Source organism: Hyposmocoma kahamanoa, unplaced genomic scaffold, assembly GCF_003589595.1.
Source record: "Hyposmocoma kahamanoa isolate Upper Pololo Valley unplaced genomic scaffold, ASM358959v1 175, whole genome shotgun sequence".
NCBI classification, from domain to species: Eukaryota; Metazoa; Arthropoda; class Insecta; order Lepidoptera; family Cosmopterigidae; genus Hyposmocoma; species Hyposmocoma kahamanoa.
This window is the reverse complement of record NW_020653685.1, coordinates 902,533-924,219: the sequence shown is the minus strand read 5'-3', so window position 1 is coordinate 924,219 and position 21,687 is coordinate 902,533. Positions and strand designations below refer to the sequence as shown.

Here is a 21,687-nt window from a genome sequence, read left to right as displayed (position 1 = left end):
ATTTAATTTTTTTTTTAAACAAAGCCATAAGTGCCGAGGACGGAGGCTGAGGTCCGCGGAGGGCGAAGCCCGAAGCGTCCGCACGCCATCAAGTGAAGATAATATACGGAGACGTAATAGATTACGAGTACAAGATCTCACAATTGTAAAAATGTAAAGCATGCTTCCCGATGTAGTTGAAATGAGATACTTATTAGAGCATTGTTGTATCTCAACCATCTCTATGTTAGATTTCATTTTCTTGAAAGATATGCTAAAGAGAAGTATTTAAGGGGAAAAAATGCCAAACTACTGCCGAATTTCCTGTACTATGTAGGTACTATGAGTACCAAATCAACGATAACCCAGAATACTCAGACCACAACTAACTTAGAAATGTTTGTTTCTTAAATTGGCATAAATCGGGAATTGACCTCATCAAGTGCCCAAAGTACTAACTGCTGTGCCACCGATGAGCATGAGCACACCCCGGAAACTGAAACCGGCCATGCGCCGCAGGCCGAGCCCGACCAACGGGCTCTTATATTAATATAATTGACCAAATTAAAATTTTCTAACCAGACCCTACTTGGACATAGTTAAGCAATAGATATCCAATCCACAAAATTATCAAAACATTAGTTATATGTATGTACCAAAAAGTTCCTAAAGTCTAACCTTTTAGATCAGCAAAAAAATCCTACATATAAACATAAATAAATATCTCTGCAGTTACATGACATTATAAGTTTTGAAAATAAAACAAAGTGAGAAACACTTTTAAATTTCAAACTGCCATATCTTGAAAATGACTGGATGTGCACTGGAACCTTTATGTTTAACTACAACCACTTAATAAAATTAGGTCACCTTGGCTACAGACAGTAAACCATGAAAAATTATTGAAATTCATATTTGAAAAGTTAAAAATAGGAAGAGGGCTAACAGAAGGTAAAATATTCCATAGTACCATAGGCAATCATTTAGATAAGGGCCATGCTTATACTTTATAATCATAGAAATAGACATACTACCTGTATGTATTTAATAAATAATGGATGATTTAATTGCATTTTGGTAAAGAATATAAGAATACATAGTAAGTATATATAGTGTCTATTAGAAGTGTAAAGGCTTAACCAACACTGGGGCGGCATTGTGGAATATGGCCCAGTGCCATGCAGGGTGATCCGTGCACAGAAGCGAAACGCTTAATGGCAGATGCTTACAGACAGTTTTTATACTCAATTTCTTTCCATGTAGATCAGTTCAACATAACTGTATCCTTGGTGTAAGAGATAAAAACCTTACTAGACGTGTTTGAAATATTTGTAAAAGTTCAGAACTACAAAGTTAAGAAGCGTAAACAAAAATTCGTAAGTTATTCAAAACTACGAATTATTGTTATAAGAATTGATTAAAACATTAACAAAAATATAAACTAATTATTCACAATGCTAGATTATAAACCCCCGTGTCGTGCAAGACTTGTGAACAGAGAAATTTTAAAGGTTTTGGAAAAAAAAATGTGATACTGACCAGCTGGAGTCCAAAGATGCTGGAACCACGACACTCACACAATTGTTTTTAAAACTAATCACCAAATACAGAGCACATGGCCGCGGTTATACCGATACGTATTGCTGATTTATAAACATCTTTTCTCATAAATGAAAAAATCCAGGTAATCTTTTCAAAACAAGCTGAAAATTGTTGTTTTGCCCATTTTTGACACACTTTTCCAACGTCGAGAAATATATAGTTTGTTCTAATACTTCTAATTTACATTTTAGTATAACGCAGTTAACGTGGTTTTAGCTTTTCATTGGTCTATAGGATTCTGAACAGATTTTACAGCCAATGCAATGGCAAATTTAGGCACGATGAAAACATAACTGTTAGAACCGTAATCTAGTTTGTCGGTTTTTCATTGTAAATGTGTATCCGAATTTACCTATTTGACGTTTATATTTATGGATAGTTTATATTTATATTTAAGGATAGTTCCCACTCATCAGCGAGCATGTCGTGTTGCCCATGTTCGCCAACATGTCCGCAATGAACACTAAGTTCAAACAATGCTGATGTCCGCCGATATTTTATTGTTTATGTTCGGCATAAGTGTTACTTTCCGCAATAATTAACGTACATGTTAGTTAACATGTTTACAATAAATAAATGTATTGAACAATATGAATATTGACATGACACGGTAATTTTTTTTATTTTACCCGACATTTTTTAATCAAATCCAGAATATATCGGTTGAAATATTGTTATTGGCTATCATTAAAATTAATTACAAAAAACCAGTTAAAATGTTGAATACAGATTGATTACGATGTGTCGATTTTTAAATAGAAAACCGTAACTTTTAAGATGTCATTTAATCTGCTGTCAAAACAAAGTTCATTGTGGTCCGCAAAGTATTTTCATTTGATAACAAAACAAATAGCGAATTTACGTTGAAACGTGATAAAAGCAGTGTTTCGAGTCAGAATTAGTTAAATATGTTTTCTTCTCTATTTGGTAAACGAAGATCATCTCCGGTAGAGGATGACGCACCGCCAATACCGGGGCCAAGGAGTGACGATGAGTTTGAGATTGTGGACGGTGGAGCAGCTTCAAGAGGCGGCTTGTATCCTAGGGTGAGTGGTACACCAGGGCCTGGAGTACCTCATCCTCAGCGACCTGCCCCTCCTACGCCAATCCCAGCTTACAGACCTGCTCTGGACCAGACGTTTCACTACCTTCAGGGCGTGCCTTTCACATTGTCGAAAGAACTAAGACTGGCTTCAAATAAAGGAGCATTTACAACGGAAATTGGAGATTTATTGGCGTTCCTCACGACTAAACTCAATGTATATGAATATGAATATGATTTTGCAGTGGAAAAAAGTGTATTGAAGGAGTGTTAACAGCTTCAATGATGAGTCATTACAAAATCGTGAACTTTATTTTATGCTATGTTATCATGGAAGTGTATAGAGAATTCAGATAATAATGGTCATCATTTCATTAACAAAAATTAACAAAACGTCACTTCTCTAACCAGACATTTAACTTTATTGTAAAATCAGTCTAACGAATGAAATATACAATGTATCTGATTGTTGGCTCTCGGAGAAACTACAAAATTAACTCTTTGACATGTACATAATATTAATATTTATAATACAATCCTTGATTGTTTATTAAAATTGTGTAATTTGAAAAAAATCAATCTGTTAAAAAATATAAGGAAAATAATGTAAATAAAATTTTCGATCAGGAATGATATTTTATTATTTACACAATATACAGAAAATATCTTTGAAAAGAACTTAATTACACCTTAGATACATGATTTACAACTAGGAATATTAATAGGAGAATGAGCACATTCTGTTTTTATATTTTGAATTGGTAGGTCTCATAAATATATAATGTAAACTTTATCAAGTCTGTCAGTGCTGGCTAAAAGTTTATTGTTTGTTTCCACGCCATCATTGATAAATATAATAATACTGTGTGTCCAATGTTTTAAAAATTACTGAGACTCAACACTGATTGGAGTATATTGTACACAGTAAAGTATCAAAGTAAATAAGATGTGCTAATTTCACATGTATCTTTGATACATAAAAACAATAAGCTATAACAAGCATCCAAATAAAACTTATTTGGATTTTCTGAGTGTGTATCAAGTGAATTTTTTGTTTGTTTTGTTTAACAGTAAAAAAATAAAGTACCCACTAGAAAAAAACATATTTACACAGACATTACATTGTTAAAAAACATTTAAATAACCTATGCATATCCCATTGACCCACTTGGAGACAATAAAAACCACTAGAAATACATATCTATATCACATTCCGATTATAGTTCACAAATAAGGTATAATACAATTTTTCTTCCTTACTGACACCAGTTTTACAAACTTCATAGTAAAAATACTATTTCTGTAAATCAGTCACTCATTGTTGGCTCTTTAAGGATGTTGCTTTCTTTAGTAATTAATAACTTGTACAATGTTGCTAGCACTAAGAGCAGCTTCTAAAATCCATGTGGAATTAATCAAAATGTCTAAAGTACCACAGGAATTTTATAATATGATGAATGTAATTCCAGTGCGTCTAGTCTGTAACAGTTACATTGCGTCAGTCAATTCTTGATAGTTTGCAAAAATGCTTACAAAAATTACAATAACAATGCTGTTACACCAAAATCGTTTAAGTAGCATTTTACGAAGTTCACTCATGTCACATGTTACACTTTAAGTTTCACATTGCCCATTCCTCTTGAGTCACACAACTTGACACTTGAGTTTAGAGTTTACTCTCCAATAAGAAAAACTTATTTATATGATTGCTGCTAGGCCACATATAAATGCCACTATGATGAAGAATGGTAGCCACGTTTTCAGGAATGCAGCAAAACTGTAATAAAAAATTCAGAAGTTTAAATACAATACAGTAGTAAAAAGTAGTTATTATTCCTTGTCAGAAAGTTATACAAATGCATCGACATAAACACATAATTAATGTAGAAGTGTAAATGGAATAAATGGAAGAGGTATAATATATGTATAAGAAGTCACATACAAATTTTTTTAAGTAGGCAAAATAGTTAAACACAATTTGTAATTGCAATTTACTATATGTGTAGTTGCTAGTTTATCAATGGCGTTGTTACATTTCAATTCCTCATAGACATTCATGATTTTAGTTTGCATTACAATTGCATAAATAAATAAATAAAAATAGTCTTTGTTCATTGATTACTTCTAAATCTAAATTAATTCTAAGTCTACCCTAATGCTTACTTATAATAGAATTAATTCTTAATTCTAACATCTGTATCAATTCTAGTTCTAATCAGGTTGTCCTCTGACATATGCCTCCTCCATATTTCTCCATAAGATACGGTCTTATGCGGACCGGCGTCATTCTCGGGGCAGATCGTCTTCCCACCTTCTTGTTGGCCTTCCTCTATGCCTCTTTCCAACTCTTGGATACCAATGATCACATATTTTGACCACTTTTCTTTTGCTGATCTTACCGTGTGTACACACCAGCGCCACTTCAGTCTTTTGATTTTTGTTGTGACATCTGTCACCTTGGTTGCCTTCCTAATTCTGGAGTCTCTATTTGTCTCTCAGCTTGATGTGTAACATGCTTCTCTCCATCCCTTGTTGGTCACACACCACAGGTCAAACACCTTTGGTCTTTGGCTGAGAGACTTAGGGTCGTATTCCAGAACTCTACTCAATGCTCAAGTCAAGACTTGAGCAGACTTCAGTATGATTTCAAGCACTGGAAATACGACCCTAATGGTATGATTTTCAGTGCTTTAAATCATACTCAAGTCCTGACTTGAGCATTGAGTAGAGTTCTGAGAATATAAATAAAAATGTTCCATCTCATTCATGAAGTATTTTCCACGCACTTTCAAGTCAAAACACCATGTCCCCATCCCTTCAACACATAAATTGATTTACTTCATAACAATTACAAACACAGCCCTGAGGTAAATAAAATTTAGGTTATGATATAATAACTTGGTTTTATGTACTACTGCTGTTCTACTCTAGCCAGGTCTATCCAGATAAACCTTTAAGGTAAGTAAGGTAAGGATAAGTTCTCTTCCAGATAATTGTTAATTGCAATGCGATACATCTAATTTCAAATTAAATTTCAATATTTAACCCTATGCCGCTTGTGATAGGAATGGTTCACAGACCCAAAAGGTAAATAAACAGTGCAAAAATACTCAAAAGGAGCCATGTATCCAGGGCGAACATAAGCACAAGTACTCAAAAAAGTAGACACAAGTCACTATCTATAAATTATAGGTACATAATTATACTTTTTCCATAAAAATACCAATTAACTAACAATTCATACATAAAGCTATCCAATGACACTGGTTTTTAAAACAAGTGAGAGAGAACAAATCAATACATGGGCAATTAATGTTCCACAAGGGTTTTCTCAACAAAATGATGTACAAAACCACAACATAACATAATAACTATGTAGTATCATAAAATAACAGTAATTATTACCTGACATATTTTGAATATGGTATCATGTAGAGAGCCAACTTGACCATGTTCCAGTTCTTGCAGCCATTGTAGTTCATTATGTTCAGTGCTTTTGCCACATGCGAGTGACAGTTATCATAGAATATTATATGCTGAAAATTGATAAATACAATTGCTATGTTTACAAACAGATCCATTCAAATTCAGTAAGCAAGACGACCATAGTGGCCCAATTGTTGGCACTGTTGGCATTGGTAGAGGAGGTTGAAGGTTTCTTTCCCCGTGTGACCAATTTGGGTAAACTTTTCTAAATTAGTACTGATCTGGGAGTTCTGGGTACTCCCAGAGTGAATTCAATTGCTTTGGTGTTCAGGTAATTGGTGTGGTTTTCTAGGACATAACTATTATTAAAATTTAATTTCTTTTTATGTATAAATAAATATTTTTATTGGAACAACTACTAGTTTTTAAAGTTACACTTTTTCTCCAGTAAAATTATATATTTATAAAATAATCATGAAATTCAATGCGAGTTACCATTCTTTTTTTGTAAATCTCGGACGCTTCGGCAACGGCAGCATCCCAACCCGCCTGTCCATTGTTGGCTCTCTGTGGTGACAGCTGCCAATACTTTGTGGGGTTGCCGAACGCCATCAAGTCTTCTGAGACGAAGTAAGGTCCCGCAAAGTCTCTGATAACTCCTGTAGATGTGCAAATGCCCATATGCCCGAGGAAGGGAAACATCCAACTGAAGTTTTGAAAAATCATTGTCATCATCAAGTAAAATTTTTAAGGGAAATAATTATCTGAAGAATATAATGCAGTGATGGAGTAAATGACAAAATTCGGCAGGATGTAGAGAAAAAATCTCACGTTAAAACAGGAATCGGCGTCCAAACTATGCAATAAGGGTATCGACTGCGTTCGTGATCAATGGAATCCATGAGTACGGCCTGGTCTTGGTCACCACTTTCAAGAGTAATGGTAGGACTCCGATCGCTATTCATACTGCGTGTCTCGATTAATATTCTAGCATTTATTTTGCACTTTGTAACGGCTTTGCTTTGCAAATTGAATCAAAGAGTATCTTGAATTGAATACCGCACAAATTAGAAAGATATAATACGAATACAGGAATACAGAAAGTGACACTTATCTTTTTTTTTATTAAGAGTTGTGGCTTGGATACAAGTCCTATGAGACATGTCTTCGTTTCCATTGTGGTTCTAGTATGTATATATAATATGTACACATACATTATGTTTTCACTTTCTCATAAATAACTTACTTCTCTAGTTTGGGATTTTGTAAATAGTCTTAGTCGGCGGTAGTCAATATTTATGTTTTCACTTTCACTTAAATCACATTACTGTCACTTTAAAAAAACTTTGAATTCGTAATTAGTGGAATTTTCAGAATAGTCTTTTGTAATTTGGTTTGAAATAAGGCATATGTTTCTAACCTTCTTTATCACTATTTTTTTCTTCGTATTTTTTTCGTAATATACTTAAAATTAAAATAATCTTTGTAAAGTCGTAGTTGTAACTTCAAAACCCCGCCATTTATTTTAGTGATACTTATCAAAATTAAACAGACGACTAGGCTTGGATAAAAATTATCGATATGTCTTTTGACATATCAGTTAAGAAAAAAACAAATCTTGTATTCCTTCCTCATTTTATTTTACATAATAATATTATGCATACATTATATTATATAATACAACCATATATTATTGTCTGTTTACATTAGTAATCCTAATCAGATTTAAGCAGTATCTGAACCAACTACTACTGAAAAGGAAATCGCATGCACAACACCTGTAAAGTTTTGAGTACATATACACGTTCCTGATCGTTCACGCGTGTTCTTTTGGAAATAGTACTTAATTACTTGATAGGCAACCGTTTTCTGTATCGTTCGAAATGGTCGCTTTAAAATTCACTTACGCTACGCGATACGCTTATAACACTACCCGATTTCAAAGGCCCTGCATCAAGGTTGGGCCATTTGTTAACTTATACGCTTATTACACTATCGGTTTTCAAGATCCCTGCGTCTAAGCCGAGGGTTGCCCTTACTTAGGGCGCCGGCTGCTGTTATCTTTAGTTGTAAATAGGGACGCTAATTGCCTAAATTTGTTAGGATTCCTTGAAATCGGGTAATATAATAAGCGTCCTATAGATATGTCGCTAAAACTAGAGACCCTAACTTCTTAATTGTAAATGCAGCTTCGTAAGAAAGAGGGTCACTAGACCTTTAAATTTGGGTAGTGTATCCGTGTGTTTAAATTAGATTTAGCGTTCCTTGAAATCGGATAGTGTATGCACACGGATTTATACATTTCATAAACTGGATTGCGCACTTCGATATACAAATATTAGAAATTTACACCTTATTGGGTTATGTTAAGGTTTGTTTTAAGTAAAATACTTTACTGTAATAATACAAAAAAAATATATCAACAATGAAACCTTCTATTATGAAGTAGCGTATCAAATAAGTATACTAATTTGTAAGCAAGCGGCCACATTTTCTAAAGTTAAAAACAATATGGCTGGCTGAAACGAGAATGAACACCTATTAGAAAGAGATGCATTACTATTTTGAAGCCTCTCACTCGGCTCGTTTTATTACCTTATTGCGCGGTCAGTTTAATATACAAGTCCGTGTGCATGCATTTATATAGCGTGTTTACGTTCGGATACACTTTTGCAATATAAATCGATTTCGCATTCGACGATTATCGGTTCGTGCACCTCCCTAAAGTTAATCAAAATGGCGGATTGACAAGTGCGGTGGCGGTTGTTATTATTTTTGGCGCAATGTTTTTCTGAAATAAATTATTATTTTTATGCTGTGAACGGATTAAATTAGTGAATCGGCATCATGCCAGCGTTCTTGAAGTATATAGATATGGAGAACTTCAAGTCCTATCGGGGTCACCACCAGATAGGACCTCTGAAGTCTTTCACCGCCGTTGTTGGGCCGAATGGTTCTGGTAAACGAAGCTTTTATTGCGCTCTTCCATATAAGGTTTACACTACCTTAAAATTTCCGATTATTCCATTTTGGCTTCATTCTATGTATGTACATTTTAACTTTGAATCCTCGAATTCGACCTCAATTTCAGCCACCAAACTATTGAAATTGCAATTCTCGTACCTTTGCACATTTCAAATACAAATTGATGTATTATGTCAAACAGGTAAATCTAACTTCATGGACGCTGTGAGTTTTGTGATGGGGGAAAAGACCTCACTCCTGCGAGTTAAGAGGTTGAGTGACCTTATTCATGGAGCTTCCATTAACAAGCCCGTGTCCAGGAGGTAAGAAACTGAACCCTTTATTTGTACTCATAATTATAAATAAACCTTTAGGGTCGTATTCTAGAACTCTACTCAATGCTCAAGTCAGGATTGCAATTGAAACAATTGCAATCCTGACTTGAGTTAAAAGTGTTAAATTTGAATTACCTAACATAAAATCAACTAGTCCAAGCATAGAAATAAACGGAGAAAAGTTGGACTTTGTTAATAAAGCAGTCTTCTTGGGAGTGACCTTAGATAGTAAACTTCAATGGTTTCCACATATATCTTCCCTGGCCAGCAGATTAAGCTCCGCTGCTTACGCAGTCCGCGGAATACGTGAGCTTACCTATGTTAGTACTGCTACACTAGTTTACTTTAGTTACTTCCATAGTATAAAGTCCTAAGGGATTCTCATGTGGGGTAAAGCGGCAGATATTCAAACCATATTTGTATTGCAAAAACGAGTGATTCGTTCTGTGTACTGTCTAGGCTCTAGGGTTTCTCTCAGAGAAAAGTTTAAGAAGACTGGTATCATGACTGTGGCATTTATTCAAATATTTTATATGCCCGTAAAAATAAACATAATTTCAATAAGAAAGAAGATATCCATAATATTAACCTTAGAGCTAAATCCAAATTCATGGTACTACAATTTCGTTTAACCAAGGTAAACAACTCTTTTGGGGAACTGTATACGTTTTTACAATAACATTCCGGAGCATATATTAAGTTTATCATTCCCTAAGTTTAAAAACTACATTAAAAATATTTTGATTGAAAAATCATATTACAAAATTGAAGACTACATGTTAGATAAAGATGTATGGAAAGACGACATGGCTCCAAAATCCACACAAATTTGATTGAAAGTGTATTCCATAGCATTTAAGTTTATTTGAAAAGAGCAATCCCTAGAGTTTCTTGCTCGTTCTTCTCAGGGAGGTCAGCGTAGTGAACGAGCAGTAGCTTAAAATGTGACGTTTTCAAGTGTAAATTTATTTTACCTATGGAATAAATAATCTTTGACTTTGACTTTGACTGGAAATATGACCCTAATGTCAGGGACTTGAATATGATTTTGAGTGCTTTAAACCACACTCAAATCCTGACTTGAGCATTGAGTAGAGTTCTAGAATACAACCCTTAATGTAACACATTTGTAAGAGAATGTCAATAATATATGACAATAATATAAAAATTGTGAAGTGTAGTTATTAAGAGTCTTTCCCCTAAAAGTAGATATCATTGAAACCTTTGCCAAAATTGGACTTTGTAAATGAACTATATAATTAATAAAAAAAGTAGAAAGTTTTACTTTATTATTAACCTGTTTATTACTAATCAGTCTGTGGAAAGTGGTTTATGAAAAGGCATACATAAACGGATTTTTTTTAAAATATATTTTTGTGTTTGTTGTTTGATCTATTTAGTCCAACTTTTGTTAATCACTGAAGAATGACTTTTTATGTTTAAATAGTAATAAAAATAAATATGATATTATCAGCCTTTACTCATCTTTCTTTGCCAGTGAGATGAGTTCTATGTAAATTTAAAACTTTTGAAAACGACAAACTGGCTATGGATATTCAATATGTAATTGTGTATGTAATTTGCATTCGCAAGTCTTAAAACAGCTCTGAAAAAGAAAAATTGTTAGTCAACGTGTCAGGCACCATAAGAAACAATTGCATGAGATAAATGCTCTGTCAGTCAGTCACCCTCAAGTTATAAGGGTTGTTAAGTTCATTGCAAATACTTATTTGTAAGTTATTGCTTAATTTTTACATATAAGTGTCCAGAATGATTCAAACTGCTGAATTTGACTCAAATGATGATTGCAATTCCATGATATTTCAATGTATAGAGTTCTTAGGTTTTCACAATTACTACTCATTAGAAATCAAAAATTATTTTTTTGTACTGAATCAAGTATTAGTAGTAGTAGTTTATTCAGCCTCTACAGGTCCCATGATCATGGCCAACTAACATTTGCAGTTCATTACAGGTTCCATGGTTATGGCATGGTCAGCCGTGACCATGGATCCTGTAAAGATCGTGAAACATTGGTTTTAATACAAATATACATAATTTAGATTAGCGATGCACCATTCTTTGCTTTGAATTGGTTTTTGGATTGTAATGGATCACATACCTTGGAATCGATAAACAGTTCGGATTATATGCTCTTGAATCAATCTCATAAAATAGTTTTAAAATAAATTTAGATAAAAAATAATCAGTTGTAAAAGCCTTTTCGGCCTCAGTAGGTTGTGTTTCTTTAGAGTGATGCCAGTGGGAAAAAATGTTTTGATGTTACAGAAGTAGCCACAATAGCCAAAGATCATAGACTTATTTGTACCTAGATGTTGCCAAACTATTTCTCTTCCAGACAAGTATTAAATAGGATTAAACTTACGATTCAGTAGGTGACAAGACAATTTGCTTTAATGTTAAATCAATTTTCTTTAAAATTGCATTGAAAGGAAATGATATGAAAAATTGCTAGATCATATACACTTGAATCGATGTTCACAAAAATCTAAACATAATATGCTCCTCTAATTTAGATCTAAAAAAATAGTTTCATTTCCAATGATAATTCAATTTACTGTTTGTTGCCAGTGCATCAGTGACAGCCACCTTTGTGCTGGAGGACATGACAGAGAAGCAGTTTCAAAGATCTGTCATTGGCCAATCATCAGATCACAAAATTGATGGGCAGGTGAGTGTTTTAAAGTAACAGTTGTTGGCAGTTTACTAGAATTTTTTACCATTTCATCATGACATTGTGATGACAAATTTCGTCTTCAGTCTTGCTAATTATATTAACGTTTTCAGTCAGTGTCCTCATCCACATACCTGGCAGAGCTGGAGAAGCTGGGCATCAACGTAAAAGCGAAGAACTTTCTTGTATTCCAGGGCGCCGTTGAGAGTATAGCTATGAAGAACCCTAAGGAGAGAACTGCACTCTTTGAGGAGATCAGTGGGTAAGATATAGATACACTATTTTGGTAATAGCAGTGATCAACATGGTTGGATGTTGGGACAGGTAAACTCATGGTCTATCAGAATACCACATTTTGTTGAGATAACAAGCGGAGTACTGTTTGACAAAAATGATAGATTTTGTTAAAGTATTCAAACTTTTATGTTAATTTTTCTAGCAATTTCATTCATAATTGTATTTATGTTGATTTAAAACCAATGTAAAATGCATTTCAAATAATGCATTGGAACGTCATGAACAAGAGACATGCTATGGTGGTCTTAGTAATAAAAGTAGTAAGAAACATTTGTCTGTAGATCGGGAGTACTAAAGGAGCAGTACGAGGCATGTCGCGCCGAGGTGAACCGTGCGGACGAAGAAGCGCAGTTCTCCTACCAGAAGAAGAGGGGCGTGGCCGCGGAACGGAAGGAGGCCAAATTTGAGAAGGAGGAGGCCGAGAAGTATTCAAGACTCAAGGATGAACTGGTGAGCTGTAATGAGGCTCTGTTTTATTAAGGGGTCTAAAGAAAATAAGGAGGAAAAGAGATATCAAACCGAAAAACCATGAAAACTCGTCGTTGTTGGAGGGCATGGTCCCTCTGACTGAATACACGTAATAAATTCAATGTGGAGCTATCGCAATTTTTACTTGCTAATTTGTTTTGACTACTGCACTGTAACTAACAAATGAACTCAATAATTTCTCTTCCATTAACAGCAAGAACAAAGAGTAGAGCTCCAGCTCTTCCACTTGTACCACAACGAGCGGGAGATTCAGAACTACGAGGAAGAATTACAGCACAAACAGAACGAGTTAACCAAGATCGAGAAGAAGCGGCAGAAGGCCGAAGACGCTTTGAAGGAGAAGAAGAAAGAAACTGGTGCAGCACAGAGGGAGCTAGCTAAGATCGAGCAGGAGATTCGGGAAGCGGTAAGTGATCTGTTATGATTCGTCACGTACCGGTTGGTGTTGGGCGAATTGACAAGAATTTAACTTCCTTTGTTGAACACGGTAAAGAATTTTCGTACACTTTCCGATCTGCAGGAAGCGGACATCTCCAAAAAACGGCCGACCTTCATCAAAGCGAAGGAGCGGGTGACTCACACGCAGAAGAAACTCGAGAGCGCCCTGAAAACGCTGGAGCAGGCCCGCAAGGCCAACGAGGCCCACCAGGCGGACATCAGGAAGCTGGAGGAGGAGCTGCGGCAGGTGGAGGAGCAGAAGGCCGCGTGGGAGCTGGCCGCGGGCACCAGCCACGCGGGCCGCGCCGACGTGCACCTGGAGGAGGCGCAGATCCGGCAGTACGAGGAGCTGAAGATGGAGGCGTCGCGGCAGGCGGCGCGCTACCTGCAGGAGCTGGACTCCGTGAACCGCGAGCAGAAGGCCGACCAGGACCGGCTGGAGAGCGAGCTGCGGCGCAAGGGCGAGTTCGACGGCCGCCACCGGCAGAAGGGGCACGAGCGCGCCGAGGCCGCCAAGCGCGTGGAGAAGCTCAGCGAGCACATCCGCGGCTCGGAGGCGGCGCTGGACGAGCAGCGGCGGCTGCGCGACGAGCTGCAGCGGGACGTGGGCGAGTGCCGCGGCCGCGCGCAGCAGCTGCAGGCGCAGCTGGAGGACGTGGCGGCGCAGCTGGGCGACGCGCGCGTCGACAAGCACGAGGAGGCGCGGCGCCGCAAGAAGCAGGAGATCGTGGAGAGCTTCAAGCGCGAGATCCCCGGCGTGTACGACCGCATGATCAACATGTGCCAGCCCACGCACAAGCGCTACAACGTGGCCATCACCAAGGTGCTGGGCAAGTACATGGAGGCCATCGTCGTGGACACCGAGAAGACGGCGCGCCGCTGCATCCAGGTGCTCAAGGAGCGCATGCTGGAGCCCGAGACCTTCCTGCCGCTGGACTACATCCAGGCCAAGCCGCTGCGCGAGAGGCTCAGGTTCGCACTCTGCTCCGCCGCCCTCTCGCGCGTCTCACAGGCGCACTTTCACGCTTTCTCGTCGTCTCCGCCCCAGGGACATCAAGGAGCCGAAGAACGTGAAGCTGCTGTTCGACGTGCTGCGCTTCGAGCCGGCGGCCATCCACCGCGCGGTGCTGTTCGTGACCAACAACGCGCTGGTCTGCGAGACGCCCGAGGACGCGTCGCGCGTGGCCTACGACCTCGACCGCAGCAAGAACAGCCGCTACGACGTCAGTGCTCGCCGCTCGTTGTCGCCTCCGGGCGGCTCGTACCGAGACCTGACGGTTCTGGTTTGGTGCGCAGGCGCTGGCGCTGGACGGCACGTTCTACCAGAAGTCGGGCATCATCTCCGGCGGCTCGCTGGACCTGGCGCGCAAGGCCAAGCGCTGGGACGAAAAGCACTTGTCGCAGCTCAAGGCCAAGAAGGTAACTATACGAACTTTAACAATACGGAACTATAACGAAATGTCGCCTTTAATCGGTGCAACGGTTTGCTAATGGTTTTAAAACAATTATCATATTTTTCGGACACGACAATTTAGTTACACTTGACAATTGCTTTTTTTGCTATTTACGTCAATTGAAAGCAAAACGGCGAAAGAGGTATGTCGGAAGAATGTTATGCAAAGATCCGTAGGTTCTGTTACCCCATTGGAAGACAAGCGTGTGTCCGTGTGTCTAACAAATATACTAATTGAAAATGTTCCCCGAGGAAAAACTAACTGAAGAGCTGCGCGAGTCGATGAAGAAATCTCGCAAGGAGTCGGAGTTGACGACGGTGGACTCGCAGATCCGCGGACTCGAGTCGAGATTGAAGTACGCCATCACCGATAGAGACACCACGGTAAGCTAACTCGTGGACATCTCACTTCTGCACGGAGATTCAGTCCACAACTCTGGTTCTATGACGCGGTCAGAAGACTTCACTAGTGTTCTTCTCATATTTGTTAAACGGTTCACCGTTTTCTCGTGTTTCGTTGCAGTTGAAGCAGATTAAAACTCTAGATGCGGAGCTCGCGGAACTGGAGCGAAAGATCGACAACTTCGTGGTAAGTCATCCGTTCGCATGCGATTCGACGTCTCGTTTCGCGACTAACGAGTCGTGCGCTTGAATTGGCAGCCTCAAATCGAAGCGATCGAGCACACGATCCGCGCGCGCGACCTGAAGATCCAGGAGATCAAGGAGAACATGAACAACGTGGAGGACGTCGTGTTCAAGGGCTTCTGCCGCGACATCGGCGTGGCCAACATCCGGTGAGTGCGACCGCGACGACGTGCGGTGGTGATGACGGGCCGCGACTGAGCAGCTGCGTGTGCGCAGGCAGTACGAGGAGCGCGAGCTGCGCGCGCAGCAGGAGCGCGCCAAGCGGCGCATGGAGTTCGACGCGCAGATCGACCGCATCGCGTCCAACCTGGAGTTCGAGCGCAGCCGCGACACGCAGAAGAACGTGGTCCGCTGGGAGCGCACGGTGCAGGACGGCGAGGACGAGCTGGAGGCCGGGCGCCAGGCCGAGGCCAAGCAGCGCGCCGACATCGACAAGGAGCTGCGCCGGGCCGACGCGCTCAAGGCCGACCGCGCCGCCGCCAAGGCCAAGCTGGAGCACGCCGAGGAGGACGTCAACCGGGCCCGCAAGGACCTGGCCGCCGTGCAGAAGGACATCGCGGCCGTGCAGAAGCAGATCGCCTCCATCGAGGCCCGCATCGAGAGCAAGCGCTCCGACCGCCACAACATCCTCCGCCAGTGCAAGGTTCGTTTTGATTGGTCGACTTCCGTCTCGTCGTCAACCGGCTCGAGAAAATCAATCTCGGTCTGCCCCACGGGCACGACGGGCACCCCCGGTTGATACGTCGAGTCTTGATTTTATTCAACGTCTTTTTGTAATGTAATCAATTAACCGTATTGTATTATATTGCCAGATCGACGACATCCAAATTCCTTTGCTGGAGGGCAGGCTGGACGACACCGAGGAGGCAGAGTCCGACCCCTCCTCGCTCTCCACCACGCAGCAGTACCAAAGGGAGGCCAGGTTAGTCATCATTCACTATTACCTGAAAATGTTTTGGAAAACGCATTTGCAGGAAACGTGTGAAGTCAAAGTCAAAGATAATTTTCCATAGGTAAAATAAATGTACACCTGAAAACGTCACATTTAAACTACTGCTTGTTCACACGCTGATCTCCCTGAAAAGAACGAGCAAGAAACTCTAGGGATTGCTCTTTTCAAATAAACTTAAACGCTATGGAATACACTTTGAATCAAACTTGTGTGGATTCTGGAGCCGTGTCATCTTTCCATACATCTTTATCTAACACGTAGTCTTCAATTTTGTAATATGATTTTTCGATCAAAATATTTTTAATGTAGTTTTTAAACTTAAGAAATAATAAACTTAATATATGCCCCGGAATCTTATTGTAAAAACGTATACAGTTCCCCATAAGAGTTGTTTACCGCTTGGTTAAACGAAATCGTGGTCCCATGAGTTTGGACTTATCTCTAAGGTTAACATTATGAATATCTTCTTTCTTATTGAAATCTCCTTAAACTTTTCTCTGAGAGAAACCCGAGAGCTTAGACGGTACACAGAACGAATCACTCGTTTTTGCAATAGAAATATGGTTTGAATATCTGCCACTTTACCTCACATGAGAATCCCGTAGGACATTATACTATGGTAGTAACTAAATTAAACTAGTCTAGCAGTACTAACATCGGTAAGCTCACGTATTCTGCGGACTGCGTATGCAGCGGAGCTTAATCTGCTGGCCAGGGAAGATATATGTGGATACCATTGAAGTTTACTATCTAAGGTCACTCCCAAGAAGACTGCTTTATTAACAAGGTCTAACTTTTCTCCGTTTATTTCTATGCTTGGACTAGTCGATTTTACGTTAGATAATTCAAATTTAACACATTTTGTCTTCTTGGCATTAAGCAATAAATTGTTAGCATTAAACCAATAAATTGCCTTAGAGTCAGCCTCATGTCTGTCTGTTTTAAAAATCAAGGATGTGACAAAGAATGGCAGATCATTAATATAAATCAGAAATAAGAAAGGTCCAAGTATTAAGCCCTGCGGAACACCCATTTTTACTGGAGAACCCAAAGAAGTCACTCCATTTATGTCTACTTTCTGAATTCTACCGTTGAGATATCACGAAACAGGTTTCGACGCCTTGCCATTTAGACCGTAATGTTCCTGCTTCCTAATAAAAGTAATATGATCAACGCAATCAAATGCCTTTGAGAGGTCACAGAAAACACCAATAGCGTTCTGGGACCTTTCCAAAGCGTCAAAGATGTGTTTTAGTAACGCTACCCCCGCATCGCTAGTCAATCTACCACTAGTAAACCCGTATTGTTCTCTATGAAAAATATGATTCCTACCGAAATAGGACAATAATTGAGTCAGCATAACCTTTTCGTATATTTTACTTAAAGCTGATAAAATTTAAATGGGCCTATAGTTGCTAGGATCAACGTTCCTACCGCTTTTGAATAAGGGAATAACCTTGCTGTAGAAAATGAAACTATTTATGAAACTATTGACCATGACCATGTCAACCGTGACCATGGGACCTGTAAAGAGCCCGAAACGTCGGTTTGTTTGAAAAAACAAATATAGGCGATTTAAGTCCGGAAAAATAGTTTAATTTTCTATGTGCAACAATCGCGAAAACCTAAGAACCTTGCTGTATTTCATTAAATCGGGAAAAACATCTTCGTCAACGCACCCATCGAAAGCTACAGCTAAATGTGGGGAAATTAGATCAATAACTGAGTCTATAACTTTAGTTGATATACCCCAGAGATCTTCAGTTTTTTTAACATATATTGATTTATAGGCTTTTATGATGTCTTGTGGATTAACATGACGGAAATTAAATAAACTGCCACAAACGTTAACATTTTCCTTCAAGAGATCAATAGCAAGTGAAGGTGAGGAATTTAATGATTCTGTAGTGTTCACAGCAATTTCCGAAAAGAACGATTCAAAAGCTTGGGCTACCTTGTCTTTAGATTTTATAAGTTTGCTGTCTAATTCTAAAACTATATCTTTATTGTGTTGTTTAATCCTGCCTGACTCTTTATTTATTGTGCTCCAAGTAGTTTTAGATTTATTTATCGATTGTCTAATTTTGTCGCTGTGAAACTTAACCTTGGCAGCTACACATAATTTTTTAAATATTTTTGAATAATTTCTAACATATTCAATGAAATTGGAATTAGTATTATAAGTTTTCATAGCATATACATAGCTCATACAAACGAAACCTACTCTTATGAAAACCTACTGTTGCCCAGTCGTTGAATTTAGTCTGTCTATGGAAAGTTAATGTTTTCGATTTAAATACAATATCAAATTCATTTTTAATTAAACCAAATATCGTGCTATATAAAGAATTTGGAACCTCCGGTGTATGGGGTAGGGAATTTAAACTATTGCCGATATTATTTTGAAAACTAATGATTCGTTCTGTGGTAATCGGTCTGCAGAGAAACTGGTCTACCTTCTTGCTCATTTTACAATTAAAAGAAGCCAATTGGCCGCTACGGTCTGATCTTAAGCAATTTATTATTGATTTGGACACGGCGTCTGTGTTACAAAAGATGTTATCAATACAAGTATAAGAGGAGGCAGTGATGCGAGTTGGTTCTAAGAAAAGATTAATCAAGTTAAAACTTTTAAATAAATTAATGAGTCTTACAGAAGTGGAACAGTTTTCCAACAGGTTTACATTGAAATCTTAGAAATATCTCAGAAACTTTGCATTATGGATGTTGATATTGTCAGGATCCGCGTAGACTACAGCATGCTGTCAGAAGCACTCAAGGATTTGGAGGAGGCGGACGAAATCAAACGCAAAGCCGACAAACTACAGAAAGCCATCAATACCTTACAGAACACCGTTGATAAGATACAAGCGCCCAACATGCGGGTAAGCACTTGGATTATAATTACGACAAATTGCAAAACTGTTAAGAATGAATTCTTGAACTGGTAACACAAACACTAACGTCAAAAAAACGAGCACTTTAGGGTTCAAAAGAAAGATAAGTACTATCACGTACAGCAACAGAAGTACCTCCAGCTCCTTAACCGTCTGATTTGAAGTCAGCCTGATGTTCGTCGTTAAAAGTCATGCATACGATAATTCGCTTTCGACGAATAGATATGTGAAATAACCTTGGGAAATGGCCCTTCGTTCCGTTTTAATTACAAATGTTATGATTATCAACAGGCGATGCAGAAATTAAACGAAGTCCGCGAAAAGGTGTCCGCAACGAACGAGGCGTTTGTGGCGGCCCGGAAACGTGCGCACAAGGCCAAACTCGCCTTCGAGAAGGTGAAAAAGGAGCGCCATGACAAGTTCATGACGTGCTTCGAGCACGTCGCCAACGAAATTGATGCTATATACAAAGTAACTCTTTATTTTTCTCGTAGTAGAAGAACAAGTCGATCAAAGAGAGATTCTCACCGGAAACTCGTTGTTGCTTACAGTCGCTGGCTATGAACCAGTCGGCACAGGCTTTTCTCGGTCCTGAGAACCCCGAAGAGCCGTACCTGGACGGCATCAATTACAACTGCGTAGCGCCCGGCAAGCGCTTCCAGCCCATGTCCAACCTCTCGGGAGGGGAGAAGACCGTCGCTGCGTTAGCGCTGCTCTTCGCCATTCACAGGTATGGCGTCTCTTACTAACGTCATTGCATATGAAAAAATATTCAAATAATAATAAACTATTTGGTACGTTCCAGTTATCAACCCGCACCATTCTTCCTGCTGGACGAGATCGATGCGGCCCTTGACAACACGAACATAGGCAAAGTGGCCTCGTATATTCGCGGCAAGAAAGGCTCCCTACAGACCATAGTAATCTCGCTCAAAGAAGAATTTTACGGCTGTTCGGATGCGCTTGTCGGCATCTGCTCGGAGGTGAATATTGACCACTTAGCACAGAATACGTCTACTGCCAAGTGCCTAAAGACTTGAAATATTTAGTTACAATATCACTTAATACGGGATACGTCGAACGTGATTTTATTTAGTTATATAAAAGTGGGGGCATCCAAATAGAAATTCCCACTTTTACTGAAAACATTTTTTACGTAACACTGAGTGGCAACATCGTAGATAATCAGACTGCACGCGTACCCGTGTTAGGCCGATTACAAAGTTTAATAAAGTTTTTCTTATGCTTTAGCCTGCTGACTGCCTCGTGAGTGACGTCATCACCCTCAGCCTCGAAGGATATGAAGACTAGATACGAAAATAAACAAAAATTTAAAATTATTAATTGAGCTTTAGTGTTAATATTCATTCCTTTGACATTTTCAATATTTTTTTTTATTTAAGCTAGGTAAGACATACATATAATAAACAGTGACACTTTTTTTGGCTTATTTTTTACCTTACACTCGCCTTCCACTGCGAAAGGGTTATGAATAGTTAAGAAAAAAGGTATTGTATAATTTGACGCGTTAGTGAATATAGTTTTCCTCAAAGGTTGACTGGTAGAGAATGCTTTTAGCATTAAGTCCGCCTTTTATAACATTATGTGTTGTGGTCAATAAAGTTTAATAAATGTCTTGGAAAAGAGGTATTTGCCTCCCACAGTCAGCGGGCTAGGCGGGAAATGAGTCAGATGAGCGAGTTGTTTGCCTTCCATAGCGGGAAAGTGGTGGCAGCTCGGTGGGAGAACGGTTGCTTTAATTTAGAAATCTACGGATCCTTATATTTGTAAATCTTTAGTGCCAATACCTCACGCTGGCACTGAAAATCATGATAAATAATGGTACAACATTGTTACAAGGGGCGGTTAGGCAATAAATTACGAGCAGAAGAACGAAGAAAGAAGGCGAGGGCCGGATGTTAGTAACCGAGGGTAAAACCTGTTTACAACGAAATACTGTAGTGTATGCACACAATATACATACCATAGACATTAGACAATATAAGTTGCGGGCCGTCGTTCCCGCCCTTACGACACTAGACAGTAATGTGAGTGGACGTATCGCACGTGCACGTGAAGTAAACACATATTGTTTCATTGAGCTAGTATTTATGTGGTCTGTGGAGCTAGCCCTGTACTATGTAGCATAAACGCCACAAATACTAGTTGTAAATTGAGTTTTGCTCATATTTAATGATTATAACAAAATGATTATTGCTTGAATCGTAAAATTAGATCGTAATGCCATCTTTAGTAGTGAGAATCCACAAGATTGCAAGTGGAGTAGCTAACTAACTTTTTCGTCAAAAAGATTTTTTACATCCAAGCTTGTGATAAAGTAGAATTGTGTCAAATTCCGTATTCGCCGTTTCTGCCTACCAATTTAGGCAGAAATGGATTAATACCCGGTGCTTTGGGTATAATCCCGTATTATGATATTGTAAGTATGAGAAGAAATCTTAAGAATGACAAT

The 21,687-nt window shown here is 38.9% G+C and overlaps 4 protein-coding genes across 4 annotated transcripts in view; 2 read left to right on the top strand and 2 right to left on the bottom strand.

Moving 5' to 3' along the window:
- LOC113225809 (histone deacetylase 4-like) overlaps nucleotides 1–1,718 on the bottom strand; it is a 128,039-nt gene extending 126,321 nt beyond the window's left edge. The window contains exon 1 of the mRNA XM_026458248.1: nucleotides 1,519–1,718. The gene's annotated coding sequence lies outside the window, so the exon portion shown is untranslated. The remainder of the gene's footprint in view (nucleotides 1–1,518) is intronic.
- A 681-nt stretch (nucleotides 1,719–2,399) lies between these two features.
- LOC113225825 lies at nucleotides 2,400–3,087 on the top strand. The gene has a single exon (XM_026458271.1). The coding sequence runs from the start codon at nucleotides 2,490–2,492 to the stop codon at nucleotides 2,895–2,897; it is 408 nt and encodes a 135-aa protein (XP_026314056.1). The 5' UTR covers nucleotides 2,400–2,489; the 3' UTR covers nucleotides 2,898–3,087.
- Nucleotides 3,088–3,252: 165 nt separating this feature from the next.
- LOC113225822 (transmembrane protein 222-like) lies at nucleotides 3,253–7,154 on the bottom strand. Its single transcript, XM_026458266.1, has 4 exons — nucleotides 6,881–7,154; nucleotides 6,545–6,755; nucleotides 6,029–6,159; nucleotides 3,253–4,400 (listed from the first exon to the last, which is right to left on the bottom strand). Exons 1-4 carry the CDS (start codon nucleotides 7,012–7,014, stop codon nucleotides 4,322–4,324), a joined length of 555 nt encoding a protein of 184 aa, XP_026314051.1. The 5' UTR covers nucleotides 7,015–7,154; the 3' UTR covers nucleotides 3,253–4,321.
- Nucleotides 7,155–8,877: 1,723 nt separating this feature from the next.
- LOC113225795 (structural maintenance of chromosomes protein 1A) lies at nucleotides 8,878–20,648 on the top strand. The gene is made up of 19 exons (XM_026458203.1): nucleotides 8,878–9,008; nucleotides 9,216–9,336; nucleotides 11,941–12,040; nucleotides 12,157–12,305; nucleotides 12,622–12,790; nucleotides 13,023–13,235; nucleotides 13,350–14,239; nucleotides 14,316–14,490; nucleotides 14,564–14,686; nucleotides 14,973–15,104; nucleotides 15,244–15,309; nucleotides 15,381–15,514; nucleotides 15,582–16,008; nucleotides 16,178–16,287; nucleotides 19,058–19,202; nucleotides 19,506–19,685; nucleotides 19,766–19,944; nucleotides 20,020–20,197; nucleotides 20,466–20,648. The coding sequence occupies exons 1-19, from the start codon at nucleotides 8,897–8,899 to the stop codon at nucleotides 20,523–20,525; spliced, it is 3,663 nt and encodes a 1,220-aa protein (XP_026313988.1). The 5' UTR covers nucleotides 8,878–8,896; the 3' UTR covers nucleotides 20,526–20,648.
- Nucleotides 20,649–21,687: the final 1,039 nt, after the last annotated feature.

Bases quoted from the DNA above. Each gene is read 5' to 3' on its own strand.
- LOC113225825 (XM_026458271.1), top strand. From the start codon at position 2,490: ATGTTTTCTTCTCTATTTGGTAAACGAAGATCATCTCCGGTAGAGGAT.
- LOC113225822 (XM_026458266.1), bottom strand. From the start codon at position 7,014: ATGAATAGCGATCGGAGTCCTACCATTACTCTTGAAAGTGGTGACCAA. The intron at 6,756-6,880 runs GTGAGATTTTTT...TCAAAACTTCAG, and splicing joins ACGCCGATTCCTGTTTTAAC to TTGGATGTTTCCCTTCCTCG. The intron at 4,401-6,028 runs GTAATAATTACT...TTTTTATTACAG, and splicing joins CCATATTCAAAATATGTCAG to TTTTGCTGCATTCCTGAAAA.
- LOC113225795 (XM_026458203.1), top strand. From the start codon at position 8,897: ATGCCAGCGTTCTTGAAGTATATAGATATGGAGAACTTCAAGTCCTAT. The intron at 9,337-11,940 runs GTAAGAAACTGA...GTTTGTTGCCAG, and splicing joins AACAAGCCCGTGTCCAGGAG to TGCATCAGTGACAGCCACCT. The intron at 14,491-14,563 runs GTCAGTGCTCGC...TTTGGTGCGCAG, and splicing joins GCAAGAACAGCCGCTACGAC to GCGCTGGCGCTGGACGGCAC.